The 16147-nt window shown below is 42.8% G+C and overlaps 1 protein-coding gene across 1 annotated transcript; it reads right to left on the reverse strand.

Annotated features, from left to right (window-relative positions):
• Positions 1 to 1695: 1695 nt before the first annotated feature.
• On the reverse strand, positions 1696 to 10541 carry LOC124461911. The gene is made up of 2 exons (XM_047013327.1): positions 10322 to 10541; positions 1696 to 2669 (listed from the first exon to the last, which is right to left on the reverse strand). The coding sequence occupies exon 2, from the start codon at positions 2633 to 2635 to the stop codon at positions 1769 to 1771; it is 867 nt and encodes a 288-aa protein (XP_046869283.1). The 5' UTR covers positions 2636 to 2669; positions 10322 to 10541; the 3' UTR covers positions 1696 to 1768.
• Positions 10542 to 16147: the final 5606 nt, after the last annotated feature.

The following is a 16147-nucleotide window of genomic DNA, read 5'->3' on the forward strand; positions in this document are numbered from 1 at the left end:
CATATAGCTCCCATAGGAACAATCGGTAGTGAACACTGACTTCAATCAATATCTGCGTTATTTCCTAAGCCGTTTTTTCGCAAACATTAGACCATTTAGACAAAAAACTTGCAAGGGTATACAAACTTTGACGAGGTCAAAGCTAGCCCCGGCCCTCTGGTTTTTTTTTCACTTGCTTCACTCCCTCTGTTTTCTCGTTCTTATTACCAATTATTACTTTTACAATAACCTCTCATGCACTTGTTCTAACCTTCGATTATATAATATTACCTAGATTTAAACAAAAAAAATTTACCGATACCAAAATTTGGGCTTTATATTTGTGTAACAAAAAAAATCATATACATATATGGGATAAATATGAATGTCGTTAATGCTTTTTTTTCTAGAACTGTAAAATTACCTTCTGCTTATATAAAAGCAATACATTTTAATTTCCTTATTTTGGCATTATGAACGAACATACCGAGACTTAGCAAATCTGCGTGCAAAAATTTTATTTGCAAAATTACCAAATTTTAGTCAATCAAAGAAAACTTAGCACTTACTCAAGAAGTATTTCTTAAAAAAGAGAACACCAACATAATTGGTTTCATTTTATCACCGATTCAAGTCCATGAAGGATGGCTTGTATTTATTCGGATTTAAAATTTACTTGTGTTATTTTAACCAAAAAATGAACTATTAATTTTATTAATTTTCCACTTCCTGCAAAGGACAGTTTCGCTTGGTTGCCAATTTGAAAAGAGTTTATCAAGATAGGTCGCCTACGCTCTAGGCCTAGCTTTTATCTTCGTTTAGACCCGAAGTCAATTATCAAAGTGACATTATCCGCTATTGGCATAATGGGGAAAAGAAATGTACCACTGTGGTGAACTTTCTTTCTGCAATCAAGCAGTGCATTCGCGGGTCATTTAAATTCGGCCTTCCTTTGTTTCTTTTCTTTTTTTTTTCCTTTAACCACAGACAAATTCTAGAGTTCTCTTGGGGAATTAGTCTGAAAACCCTCATTGTTTAATGTCCTTGCCTTGATATGTTCCTTGCAATTTCCCTTGAAGGTCTTCTAAAACAATTCCCTAAACATTCCTGACTCTAGATTTCACCCATTGCGGATTGAATTACGCATTCATATTTTTCTGAAAATTACTCTGGCTGAAGTTTCTTTTGAATACTTCTTGGCCTATCCTAAAATGAATTTGCCTAGTGCGCAAGTTATACTGCTTGGCGTTTTTATCTGCTGCTGATGCAATTTGCTGTTTTATTCCTTTTCTCAGCAACTGCAATTGATCGTCTTTACTAAGGGGATTAAGTGATTCATCTAATAAATTGAACTTACTTACTAGACTATAATGAGACCACAACTAATTGCTGGAATATGTTCATCCCACTCTCAATGATCATTGTTAAGATAAGCTCTAATCGCTGCTATGATTGGTCGTGTATTCGTAGGGGGTTGAATTTCCTAAGTAGGCAGCTAAATGAATTTTTTCCTTAAAATGTCTTCCTTCAAGAAATTGGGCACTGCAGCAATCTCACTTCAATGTTCTTTTTTATTCACTTGTAAGTTTGACACTAAAACTAGCTTAATTAAGAGCAGGGCACCAAGCCCCGCTTGGAGCGAAGTGTGGGGAGTTCTTTCGTGGGGAGAGCGATGGGCACCATCGGGAGAGCGGCGCGAGGTGAAAGCTTCCGCCTCCTTTAACCCTTGTGTTGCCCGGTTGGGCATAAACATGCTCCCCCCCTTGCAGGAGTGCAAGACCCAGGCAGTTTAATGGCACGCTCCGGACAGGGTCCAGCCAAAAACTGTGCGCATCGCAATCGGCCGCCCGCCAACCCCAGGTAGACTCCCTTCTAGCATGACCTCCGTGATCACATCCGCGCCCAGGACCAGAGACACTGACGACGGTCGGTAGAACGTCTCATCCGCCAGGACGATGCCCTCAAACTTTTTGGCGATCTGTGGGTCCACCGGAGCGCTTGGAGTGCGGCAGCACAAGCCATCGACCACCTTCAGGATCGCCTCCAATCGCCATCCTTCACTGATTGGGGACCGGATCACTGCTGCCACCGCTTTCTCTGCCCCTATATTGACGGCTGTCAACTTGAAGGCCGTGGCCAATGACGTCGCCATCGACGATACCGCAGAACAAGGGTCCACCAGGGCCTTCACGTCGAAGGTTTTTCCCTCCGTCTCAATGCGCACCATCGCCGTGGGCATCAGATGCGGATTGCGGTGCTGCAGCAGTGTGGTCAAGGTCAGTTTCGGATCGGAGGCTGGCGTTGGCGCGACCCTTCGTCTGGAGGACTCGGGGGTGACTCGGCGTACGACGGAGCTTGGAGTGCGTCGACGTGGCTGTTCATGGAAGTGAAGCAGCGTGTGGTGATCCTCCTCACAGATTCGGCACTTATCACCGCTTAAGCAGCTTCCTCCGGAATGTTGGTGGGCCAGGCAATTGGCGCAGTACTTATTCGCCAGCACTGCCCTCATCCTCTTCTCCACGTTCAGCCGCAGGAAGCGACGGCATCGCTTCAGAGGATGGATTCCGCGACAGACTCGGCAACGGAAGGACTCAGTTCCTCGCGAACATCTGCGCTCCTCTTTCGATGCCTGTACTGAACGCGGTCTCGGAGCCATGGAAACGGGATCTAGGTTGACGAATATCAGGAAGCTGCCGGGACAAATAATGAAGAAAGCGGATTAATGTAGGACGATAAAACACATATTACTACTGGCAGCTCGGCCCTTCTTCCTTGGGAGGAAGGACCAAGTGCTGGACGCTACTGTAGTTTTACGTAATGGGTTTGAATTCTTTCTTCTGGAGGAAGAAAGATCAACTTTGCGACGGGACGCTTCACAATACCGCGAGCGGTAAGCAGTTCGACGACGCGGACATTGCCGTCACTGCCAGGGTGTGTCTGGTGGATTCGCCCGAGACGCCATTCATTAAATGGAAGATTGTCGTCTTTGAGTACCACCAGATCGCCCACTTCAAGATTTTTAGAAGGGAATCGCCACTTATTGCGCTTATGTAGCTCCTTCAGATACTCGTCTTTCCATCGGGTGCAGAAATGCTGACTCACGGCCTTCAGACGCTGCCACCGGTTAATGATAGACGGTACCTGATCCTTGATTTCAGGTTCCGTCACGGATAGCAATGGACCGCCAACTAGGAAATGGCCTGGGGTCAAAGCTAAAGAGTCGGTGGGGTCTTCAGACATAGGAGAAATCGGCCGCGAGTTCAAACACGCCTCTACCTTAGCCAGCAGCGTAGAGAACTCTTCAAAAGTATACCTTTGGTTGGAAGTGGCCTTGTAGAACAGAGTTTTAAAACTCTTAACTCCAGCCTCCCACAACCCTCCCATGTGTGGTGCCCCGGGAGGGATGAAATGCCAGGACAGATTCTGATGGCTGTAGTGGGATAATATTTTCTGCTGGGTAGAATTTAGGAAATCTTTTTCAAGCACTCTGGATGCACCTACGAAGTTTTTCCCGTTGTCGGACTGCACTTGCTGGGGACACCCTCGCCTCGATACAAAGCGAGCGAATGCTGCCAGAAATGCTTCGGTACTCAAATCCGAAGTTGCCTCAAGGTGAATGGCTTTGGTGGAAAAGCAAACAAAGACACACACATATCCCTTTGATATGCGGCAAGCGCGGCCGGTGAAACTCTTGATGTCGAAAGGACCTGCAAAATCTATACCGGTGGTCGTGAAAGGACGTGCGAAAGTAGTTCGCTGGGCCGGAAGGGTGCCCATTAGCTGTGATTGCAGCCTTCTTTTATAAATCACACAGACTTTGCATGAATTGACCACCGATTTTACTAGATTCCGCAGTCTTGGAATCCAGTATCTCTGTCGGATGAGACGGACTACCAGTTGGCTGCCCCCATGGAGAGAGATCTGATGCGTGAAAAGCACCAACAGCCGGGACAACGGACTTACTACTGGCAACAGAATGGGGTTACGCTCATCGTAACTAAGGGCCGCTGCTTGTTGCACGCGCCCACATGCTCGGATCACACCTGATGCGTCAATGAAAGGATTCAAATTGAGAATGGTGCTAGACGTGGGCAGAGATTTCTTCTGCTGTAGACACCGATGTTCCGTCGGAAAGTAATCACGCTGAGTGACTCGGATCAACGCCTGGAGTACTTGATTGATCTCGCTAGAGGTCACCTCCCCGGAGTAATCGTTTGGCAGTTTACGACACCTTCTGCCGAAACGGATCACATATGCTATCACTCGTAAGGCACGTGCCAGATTGGAAAAACGAGATAATATCTCGTTGGCTGGCTTAGCGATCGCGACGTGGACCTTCACTACCCGCTTCTCCAAGGCAGTGTCTAGTGGGAGTGGTGTCGCTCGCTGCCAGGACTCTTGTGGTTCCCGTAGCCATGGTGGGCCGTGCCACCACAAATCCTTGTGTACCAATTCCTGCGCACTCAGGCCGCGGCTAGGGAGATCTGCTGGGTTGTCCTCTGAACGAACGTGATTCCATGGGGCGTCATTTGTTGCCGTCACAATCTTTGCTACCCGATTTGCGACAAACGTTGTCCATGTGCAGGGTGGCTTGTTTAACCACGACAGTACGACGGTGGAATCTGACCAATAAAAAGCCTCCGCATTATCAACTGGAAGTTGCGGAAGAACTGCAGCTGCCAGTTCCGCTAAAAGTGTAGCTCCGCATAATTCAAGGCGGGGCAATGAAACCGTTTTAACCGGGGCGACTCTAGATTTCGCTGCAAGAAGGCAGCATGATATGCCTTGGTCATTGCTAACGCGCACGTAAATTGCGGCACCATAAGCCCGCTGTGACGCATCGCAAAAACAATGGAATTGGATGTCGGAATTTGGGTCATGAAGAACCCATCGTGGAATTCGGATCTGGTCAAGGAAGGAGTAGCTCTTTGTAAAATCCTGCCACCTGTGATGGAGTTCACTGGGCAATTGATCATCCCACCCTAGCTCTTGTAACCAGAGCTCTTGCATAAACACCTTGGCTTGAATCACAAAGGGAGCCAGCCAGCCAGCGGGATCGAATAGCTTGGCGATCTGCCCGAGGACTTCTCGCTTAGTATAAGCTGACTTGACATCTTGGGGTGAGATGACAAAATAAAACTCATCCGTAGTCGCTTTCCATCGGATTCCCAGTGTTTTCGCTGTGCTGGCCTCTTCGATGTCGAGGAAATCAGCATTCAGTAAATGACTCTTTGGAATACAACTGAGCACGCTCTTCACATTCGATGTCCACTTGCGCAAGGGAAAGCCAGCTGAACCAAGAGCGTCTTGAAGTTCATTGACCATTGCGATTGCCGTTGTTTCATTATGAGCCCCTGCCAGGACATCATCGACATACATATAGGACTTGATAATATCGCTAGCCAAAGGAAATTTGGATTGTACATCACTTGCGAGTTGCTGAAGTACTCGGATGGCTAAGAACGGAGCACAGTTAATGCCAAACGTGACGGTATTCAGCTCGTAATCACCAAGTTGCCCCTCTTTATTTCGGAACAGGATCCTCTGAAATGGCGTGTGGATTGGATCGACCATAATTTGGCGGTACATTTTTGTGATGTCGGCATTGAAAACTACTCGGAAAAAACGCCACTTGAGAATCTGAGTAGTGAGATCGGACTGAAGTACCGGACCAGGGTAAAGTATGTCGTTGAGACTTACTCCGTTGGTGGACTTGCTAGAGGCGTTAAAAACTACCCGTACCTTTGTTGTGGTGCTGTCGGGCTTGAAAACCGCATGGTGTGGCAAATAAAAATTGTTATTAGTGCCGTCAAATGGAACCTGACGCATGTGGCCCAAGTCCAAATATTCTTGGATGACGGCGTCATACTCAGTTTTTGCCGGAATATTTTTAAGGAGTCGGCTTTCGTTTTTTAGGAACTGAGCCAATGCCCCTGGTCTGGAATGACCAAGGTTGATGTTGGTTGGATCTCGAAACGGAAGTGAGACCGTATATCTCCCCGCAACATCTCTTCTTGTGGTCTTCTGGAAATTGACCTCGCAAACAGAGTCAGAATCTTCTACCGGTTTGCCCGGTAGATCCTCCACCTCCCAAAACCTTGTGAGAAGAGTTTCAAGTCCCTCCTCTCTGCTAACTGCGACCCTCGTGGTGAACGCGGCACATGAACTGACGGGGACCCCTTGCAACGGGCCTGAAATGACCCAACCGAATCTCGTCTCTTGAGCCATTAAAGATCCGCACACTTCGGTCTGGATGCCGGAAAGAGTCACCGCTGGTATTACATCAATGCCAAGGAGTAGATCGATCTTTGCCTTTAATCTGAAGGAGGGGTCGGCTAGAGGAATATTGGGCATTCCTTCCAGTGTGGCTTGGGCTATCGTACATGACGGCAAATCATCAGCAACTTGGGACAAGACAAACGCTTCTATCTCGATCTGGACTGGAGGTCCATGCGATGACCGAATGCTTATGTGACAGACCTTCAAGGTTCTATTGACCTTTCCGTTAATGCCTGTCACTTCGGCCCTGACAGTTTGGAATGGTAACTTCATGAGTCGGAACATTCTTTCGGATATGAAATTGGCTTCAGAAGCCGGGTCTAATAGCGCCCGTGAAGCATAAGTAGTGCCCTTGTGCCAAAAGTCCACGATCGCTGTACCTAGCAACTTATCTCGTGAGGACCTTGCCTCAGAGGTAAAGTAAGTCCGGACAATATTGTGCGAACTGGGCTGAGCTGGGACCGACGTTGGATTATTCTCCGGTCGGGCGTCCTTGTGCAAGAGCGTATTGTGACGCCCCTTGCACGTGAAGCAATTGTGCTGACTCGGACAATCTTTTACTTGATGTCCTCTTGCGAAACAGTTCAGACAAAGGGACTTTTTCTTTATGTATGCCACCCTCTCTGGCACCGTCATCTGAAGGAAGCGGGGACATCGACGCACCGGGTGATTCTCCTTCATACAGAGATCACAGGATTTTGGTTTGGTGGTCACCTTGGCTTCAAATGTATTAGCCTTTCGGGTGGCTGGAATCGGATTTCGTGGAGGTTTCGATGTGGGAACCGAAATAGCCATTGCAGTTGTATTTTCCACCGCTTCGAGCGTACGGAACCGCTCAGTGAGGAAATCGTCCATCATTTGCCACTCTGGAATGGCAGTCTTGTCTCCCAGAGATTGCTCCCATAATGAAAGGGTATTCTTTGGCAATTTGATGGAACAGAAAAATACGAACATGCCTCCCCAAGTGGTTACTGGCAGGCCACAGTGCTCAAAAGCGCGAATGGATGCCTGCAGAGCATTCTGATGATCCTGTAATGCTTTTCCGGACTCATGGGAAATTTGAGGCAGGTCAAGAAGTGCTCGGAATTGGCTGTTCACGATAAGTCGCTTATTTTCGAAACGCTGTTTAAGTGCATTCCATGCCGTTTCAAAACCATCATTTGTAAGCGGGAATTTTGCTACAATGAGGTTGGCTTCACCCCTCGTTTTCGCTAGGAGATGGTACAGCTTTTCAACAGGGGAAATTCGCGAATCGCTTATGTAGATGGCTGTAAACAAGTCACGGAACGTGGGCCATTTTAAATAATCTCCCGTAAAGACTTCTGTGTCAATGGGTGGCAATCGACAGCCTCGTTCTGCTGGTGCAGAGGTAGGCGCATGACGGTTCGGAGGAGTCGGAGCAGACCTTTCATGGATAAGCTCGTTTAATCGAGCCGTGCATCGCTCGTAAACTTGATAGCATTTGTCATATTTAGCTTGGATGGCTAAATCTTCAGAGTTATCGTCTTTACCATCTATGAGTGCCTCGCATTTCTCATATTCCTGCTCGACCTTCTCCCACAACGCTTGAACTCGATCACGACGGACTTGGAGCGTAAATACGCTGACCTCGGACAGTGACGTGACGTGGTTGTCGACTTCAAACTGACTTAGTTTATCGCAAATGGAACCAAACTTCTTCAAAGCCATGGTGGAAGCAGCTAAAACCCTTTTGGTCTCGGACCGAGTGACTCTTGGGGCGGTTACCAAAATCTGTGGAAGTGGTACCAATGATTTGACCTCTTTTTGGCTTGCTCGTCGTGGCTCTGACGTGGCTTGCTGAAAGGTCGTGCTCGATGGTGCGGACTTGAGAGTTAGTGGACTAGAGAGGGTCTGAAATGCTCGGGAAGGAGGAGTAGTAGGGCTGGTACTCCTCTGGCGCTGACCTGGAGCAGCAATTGAGGATTTGCTCGGGGCTGCAGTGTTCTCAGCTGCTTTCTCGTCTTTTGACGGGCTCGTGCTCATAACCCAGAGAGTGGCGGTTATAAAGTGGTGAGCTGGCTTGGCACGGCTTGAAAATTAGCCAAAAAGACGAACTGGAACGTTTGGGAAAAACTGGAACACTACCAAACCACTTGAAGAACGGCTTTGAAACGCCTTGAAATAGATTGAAAAAAAAAAACCAGAAAACGAGCTGGTACGTTTGGAATGACTTGGAACACTGCCAAAAAACCCTAGGAACGGCTTGGAACACCTTGGAATTCAAATATAACTACAAAGATGCGACTTGGAGCGGGTGGAAACACTTTGGAATTGAAATCGAACCAAAGATAAGACTTGAAACGCTTGGAAACACTTTGTAATTGGAATCTAACTCCAAAGATACGACTTGGAACGTGTGGGAATACTTTGGAATTGCAATATAACTCCAAAGATGCGACTTGGAACGTGTGGGAATACTTTGGAATTGCAATAGAACCAAAGATACGACTTGAAACGCTTGGAAACACTTTGGAATTGGAATCTAACTCCAAAGATACGACTTGGAACACGTGGGAATACTTTGGAATTGAAATATAACTCCAAAAAATACGACTTGGAACACGTGGGAATATTTTGGACTTGAAATGTAACTCCAAAAATACGACTTGGAATACGTGGGAATACTTTGGAATTGAAATAGAACTCCAAAAATACGACTTGGAACACGTGGGAATATTTTGGAATTGAAATATAACTCCAAAAAATACGACTTGGAACGCGTGGGAATAGAATAAACAAAAACGCGGAACACAAATTTTTACCAATTAAATATTATTCGATTTTTTTCCTCAACGTGACCCTTCAACCTATATACCCCACAAAGTGCCTGCCAACCTAGGGTATACAGCACAGCTACTTTTGGTCGTTTGCTTTGTGCCGGTCTTTGGCACATGAGCTTGCAGCTGTGCTGGTATACTGCAGTTAAGCGGTACTTATGTATGCTCGTATGTATGTATGTATATAGGCTGCAAGGGATAGCGGGATTTGTTCGCGGTGGTGGAAAAATATATTTGTGTGCGAAAAATTAGAAATTTTGTGGAATGTATATGTATATGGATATGAATATATATATGTAAAATTTTATGTATGGAAAAATATGTATATATATGTATGTGTATGGATATGTATATATATATGTAAAATTTTATGTATGGAAAAATATGTATATATATGTATGTGTATGGATATGTAAAATGTTGGAGTATATATATATGTATTTAAAAATTTCTTTTTCTCTTTTTTCTTTTTTTTAAATATGAAAATATGGAATGGCGATATGCAGAGGTGTGAATGGATCGGATTTCTTTATATAAATTAATGTTTTTTTTTTTTTTTTTTTTTAATATGATTTCTTTTGCTGTGTCTAACCGATATGCCCCCAACTTTATAGGGTGTCTGGTCACCAGAAATGTCTAAGTGTGGCTTTTATATGTGAGAGGGTGGTTCACTTTCGTTTTTTTTTTTTAAAAATCTTTATTATTTGTATTGAAAATTTTCTTCTCTTCGTTGAAAACCACCTTTCACTGCGCGCACACTTTTCCCAGGAGTGGACTGTATTTGCACAAAACCTTTATTTTTGGATTTAATGTAGCACTGGATATGTTTGTAATTTTTGTCACATTCACACACTCTGCTTGCATATACATATATATCTTATATGTAGGAGATCACTTTTTTCGTAGGTTTGATTCACTGCATACATACATATGTGTTAATATTTTTTTGAAATTGCGAAAAAATATATATTGGAAATAGGCAAATAAAATATGGCGCCTTATATACTTGGCCTATATATGCCAAAGTGCGAGGAAAAACTTGAAGTGGGCGAACCAATATGGCGCCTTATGTACTGGACACATATATATGTATGAAAATTTGGGGACCAAAATTTTCTCTCCTTTGAGGAGGAAAAATTTGCGCGAAAGTAATTTTTACTTGGATTAGGAGAATCAATGGCAACAATTATATGTATGTGAGTATGGGTACGGATGCTGGAGGCATGTACATGTACTCATATACCTATAATTTGCAAAAAAATTACTTAGCTTGAAATATGGATGAAATTCCACCGATGCTAGTGGTTCGAGAGGATCTTAGTATCCGGCTCGAAGGACCAAATGTATTCGTAGGGGGGTTGAATTTCCTAAGTAGGCAGCTAAATGAATTTTTTCCTTAAAATGTCTTCCTTCAAGAAATTGGGCACTGCAGCAATCTCACTTCAATGTTCTTTTTTATTCACTTGTAAGTTTGACACTAAAACTAGCTTAATTAAGAGCAGGGCACCAAGCCCCGCTTGGAGCGAAGTGTGGGGAGTTCTTTCGTGGGGAGAGCGATGGGCACCATCGGGAGAGCGGCGCGAGGTGAAAGCTTCCGCCTCCTTTAACCCTTGTGTTGCCCGGTTGGGCATAAACAGGTCGATTTACCCGTTCTGAGGCGTTGGCTTGAGGTGAATACAACGCTGTAAATATGTATTAATACCAAGCTTCGTTAGCCACGCGTTAAATTCGACCGCTTTGAATTGTGCTCCGTTATCGCTCACTAGGATTTCAGGAATACCAAACATAAAGAAAATGTGATCCTGAAGAAACTCCTGAATTAAACGAGATGTCAATTTCTTCAACGTACACAGCCAATGAAATTTGGAAAAGTGATCCAAAACTATTACCAACCCAATATGGCCTCGCTTACTGCGTGGATATGGACCGAGCAGGTCTATGTATAACCTTTGAAAAGGACGCATTGAAACTGCTGGCTTTCCCAACGGCGGTGTTAAAATGTAATTCGTGTAAATGTAATTGTGACACCATGCCTGGCCAATAAAAAAATCTCCCTATTAATTCTAGGGTCTTAGCCTTTCCTCCATTTGCTGATATAACACTATTATGAGCACTGGATATGACTTCAGTCGTCAAACCATATGGAATCCAAAGTTTCCTCGATTCTTGATTTTCTAAATTTCCACTATCATGTTCAGTTCGTATATAGACAAAACCATCTTCTACTCGTATATCTGGATACTCTCCCAGACTATCTAAAAACTTTTTTTTCAAATTCTAATATTCACTATCACTAAAACAGTTGGAATTTAAATCAACACCAGGATAAACTTCTTCTAGTGCGCCTATCTCATCTGAAAACATTCTCGAAAGTGCATCAGGTACGACATTGTCCCGACCTCTTCTATGGCTTATCGTAACTTGTAACTTTGCAATTTCATGGCCCATCTAGCCAACCGTCCCTTCAAATTAGGTTGCTTCATTAGCCATAAAAGGCTCGTATGATCAGTAATCGATTCAAATTCCTGCATCTCAATATAGCAACTAAACCTATCGATTGCTTCTAGTGCTGCTAAACATTCCCGCTCAGTTACACTGTAGTTTCGTTGAGCTGAACTCAGTTTCTTGGATATAAATACAATTGGTTTTTCTTCTCCTTCGTCTGACATTTGAACTAACGTAGCGCCTATGCCGACATCACTCGCATCGCAATGCACATAGAACTTCCGTTCGAAGTTCGTGTTCTGCAACACTGGAGCTGAAGTTAATGCAGATTTAAGCTTTTCAAAGGATTTCTGAGCTTGCTTGTTCCAGACAAATTTCTCTTTCGACGACAGAAGCTTGGTGATTGGAAAACTAATATCTGAAAAGTTAGGTATAAATCGTCTATACCATCCGACTACTCCCATAAACGCTCTTACTTGTTTAACTGTTTTCGGAATTGGCCATGACTGAATCGCGTCTGTTTTTGATGAGTCAGTTGAAATTCCTCCATTGCCAACTATATATCCTAAAATGCAACTTTTGTGACACAAAATTTGCTCTTTGCCACATTTAATGTCACCTTCGCTATTTAAAATTGCTCAGCTAGCTTGGCTAAAACAAATAGATGTTCCTCAAAGCTTTCTGATACTACACATAAATCGTCTAAGTATCCAAAAGTACAATATTTTAATTCGAGGGGTATTATTTCATCCAATGGACGACCTGGCACTGTAAATGCTGTGATTGCTTTTGATTCGTCACTCAAACCTATTTGACAAAAGCATCCTTCAAATCTATCTTCGAGATGATGTTAGCTTTTAGTAGTCTTGCAAAAATTCCGTTGATGCTGGGCAGTGGGTATGCGTCTTTGTTGGTAACCTCGTTAATACGTCGTGCATCTAAGCATAAACAACTTTTCCGGGTTTAATCATCAAACGCATGGGCGAACTCAAAGCACTATTTGACTTCTCAATAACTCCTAGCTCTAACATTCTATCGATCTCCTGAAACATAACCTTTTCAACCGCCGGTGAAACTGGATAAAATCGCTGTTTAATTGGGGTGGCGTTGCCTATCTCTATATGATGTTGCAGAAGCTTTGTTCTTCCGAGGCCTTGCCTTTCAAAGTCAGGAAATAAACTTATGATTCCGCCTAAACGTTTTTCTTCTTCTGCTGTCAGCGGAAACTTTTCCTCACCGTCTTTATCTGGTAATCTAGGCACGATGCTATTTGAAGTTTCAATCGACGAAATTACACCCGGGGCCAATTTGAAAGCTTTCCAAAAATCCGTTCCTAATACTACCTTCGCTTAATCGAAGGGATTATAAAGAAATTAATGTCCTTCATCTGTTCCCTATATTTTACGTTCAGTTTTATGGATCCAATAACTGTTTGTGACTGTCCATCAGCCGTTTTTACTGAAGAATTAATTTTTGTTTGACCAGTCTAAGCCAGGTCTGCTCCAATGCAACTAATATTTGCCCCTGTTTCTAATTTGCGCCTAATTCTAAAAATTGTGAAAATGAAATTGAAGCATAAAATCGGCCATCTACGGCTTCATTAATTACTGAACAAATTAACCTTCTTTTGGTATTCCGTAACGCTTTCCAAAAGTTACGCATACGCAAGGTTGAGCGTTTTGGTGCTCTCTTGACGCATGCGACATTACTACCTTCGGAAAATATTCTTTCGCGGGTATATTCTTAAAGCGTATGTGATATGGTTTTATTGGATGTAACTTAATATTCTTTCTATTTTTTTGTAAATCTGAAATCTTTTCTTGCTTTTCTTTTTCGGTGAAATTAGGATTTTATCTTTTTTGAGCAACAGTTACTAAGGGTCCGTCCGCTTATTGAGATACGGCGGCCCCTTCCGATAGTTTTCCGTCCGATTTGAACATTTTATGCACTGCGGCTTGTATACTCCTTTTGTTCCGCAGCCGTAACAAAAGATAATCTGCTCTTCTAGGTACATGTCCCAACGATGTCCTTCTACGTCACAATTCCAACAAACTAAAGAATTCGGCACTCGCTGAACTGCATCTACCTCTTTCACCGACAACTCGTCTTCTGAATGTTCTGCGGTCTCTAGTACTGCAGCTACGGACTTGTAAACAGGTTTAGAAAAATTTGCACTCTTGATCGCGCGCTTGACTAGTGTCTCTTCTTTGAACTAGCTGTCGTAGATGTGACACCGAAACAACTGATATATATAAAAATGCTTCACGCACTTCCGGTATGAGGTTAAGCTGTAACTGCTGCACTAGTCTATCCTCTTCTAATGGAAGCGAAAGCCTACTAACAATGGATATTACACCTTCATAAAAATGATCAAATGAATCTCCAATCTTTTGTTTCCTGCTTCTTATTTCTTCGAAAATTAAATCATCATCCTTATTATCACGATATTGTCTTTTGAGTTTGTCACAAAAATCTGTCCATTCTACTTGAGTAATTTCTTTACGGTATCTCCAATACCAATCTCGAGCTTTTCCAGTTAGGAGAATATGTAGATTCTTACAGACTACTGAAAAGTCTCCATCTAAACTATCCATAGTTAATGCACGCACTCTGTACAAGAATTCTTGAACGGCCTTTCTGTGATTCGTCGAACTTTATACCCCAACTCTGAATAATCTGTGTAATCTTTTCGCTCCTGAAACTTAATGTAGATATTTAATTCTTGCATGCTGTCTGCTGCTTCATTTGTCTGCAAACTCTCAAACTTCTGATTTATAAGATTCTCTATTATTTCAAACAATCTTTCGTAGTCTTTCGCTGCTGCCGATGTACTAGCTGCTGCGATGACTTTTGCCTGATGTCTCTCAAAATTCTCTGGTTGAGCACGTTGTACTCTTCGCTTAGGTGGTCTTCCTTGTCGTTTCGCTGTTCGTAGAGTTTCTACCTCTTCTGGTTTGCGGACTAGTGTCATAATGTATTGCTGACTGTTTTGGACCAGATAAAAGGTGTGCTTGCGCCTGCTTTCGTGTATTATGAACTTTAGCAACTGCTCCTTGTTTTTGACTGGTTGATAACTCAGTTCTAACTTGTACATCTCTAAGGTGGCATAAAGACTTGCTACCGGGCATTCTTGATTTGTCAACAATTTCTGTGGAATGAGTGCATACACTTGGTTGTTGCCCTCTCGTGTAAGTCTGAGATAAATTGTGAACAAATGCTACACACTTGTGATGAGGATGATCGTGGTGCCTCCTCGCAATCTTTATCACTATGTGTTAATGGCATTTTAAATATTTGATATCGTTTTCAAATCAACCAAATGTTATTAAATTTCCTTCTTTTTTTTTTTTGAAATCAATTTATAAATAATTTTTCTTTTCACTTACTCTAAGTGAATTCGGGAGTAATAATTTAATTTATCACTATTTATTTACTACTATTTATTTATTTTTTTTTTGGCTTAGTAACGGGAAATCGAAATTTACATAGGTACACTCATAAATTGGTCGTATCATTCTTTCAAGCGGTTGGGTTGGGGTCTCTTGCCTCTAAATCCAATAGTTCCATTCTCTAAAAAAAATCATCTTCCTTTCTTTTTTGAGTTGCACCTACATAAATGAATTTAAAAAATGGATTTGTTACCTTTTGTAATATAGTCTATTGCTATGCCAATTATGATCTGGGGTTGGCTCATTAAACCTCTAATGTTCTCACCAATGTCCTGACCACTCACAATTCAGCTGCTATGGGCTATACTATAAGAAATAACAAAACTGGAATGACTTAATACTATCTACGATAATACTAGCGGTTGCATGATCCCTGGATGATGTTTCAGCCATGTGTTTGTGACATAATTCCAGGTGATACGCATCCTATAGCAAAGAAAGAGATACAGAGTCTAGACTACCACCACGCCTTCGTTTACTCAACACTTTTCAAACCAGTGTCTAGCTCTCAGTCACTTGCCAAAAGTTAGTTGTTTCTGCTGTTTTGACTGTTCTCGTTAGACTTGAGTTCATGTTGGCAGTTAGCTTTAAAATATCTGAAACAATTTGTAAGCTATTTGAATATCCGGACCAGATCTCTGGGCATTGCCGGAGACGGTAATTCCAATGATATTTAACTTTCACGACTTTAAATTGTTGATAGTATAGAATAAAAGATTAGAATGCACAAAGAAATTAAAAGAAGAAACGGGGTCAATCAACCAAATAAATTATCTACCTCAAAAAAAACTTAACGAGATAATTTTCTATTTAGAATAGGCCCCTCAGTTGGGCGCCAAAAATTACTGTAACGTACAAAGCCTCAATGCTGTTGATGGGCAACTAAATATCCATAAATACGAAACCACAAAGGCCACCAACCATTGCAATCGGCAACTATACGTTATTGTGTGAGGCCTATCTTGATGTTAACACGATTCATCTGAGGGACTCTTAATGCGGCTAGCAAGACAATCGGCTGGGGTGGTTCTTTGATGAATGTGTTTCACCCACTCACAACTTTCAGCAACTTTATTTAAAGTCCCTGTGCTGAAACTCGAAATAGAATAGAGAGAAAAGAATAGAAGAAAATAGTCCTAGTGTTGGCTGCATAGGTGTTTTTACAACCGCGCTCTCTACCCACCCTACCATCATTTT

Source organism: Drosophila willistoni, unplaced genomic scaffold, assembly GCF_018902025.1.
Source record: "Drosophila willistoni isolate 14030-0811.24 unplaced genomic scaffold, UCI_dwil_1.1 Seg737, whole genome shotgun sequence".
In the NCBI taxonomy this organism is placed as follows: Eukaryota; Metazoa; Arthropoda; class Insecta; order Diptera; family Drosophilidae; genus Drosophila; species Drosophila willistoni.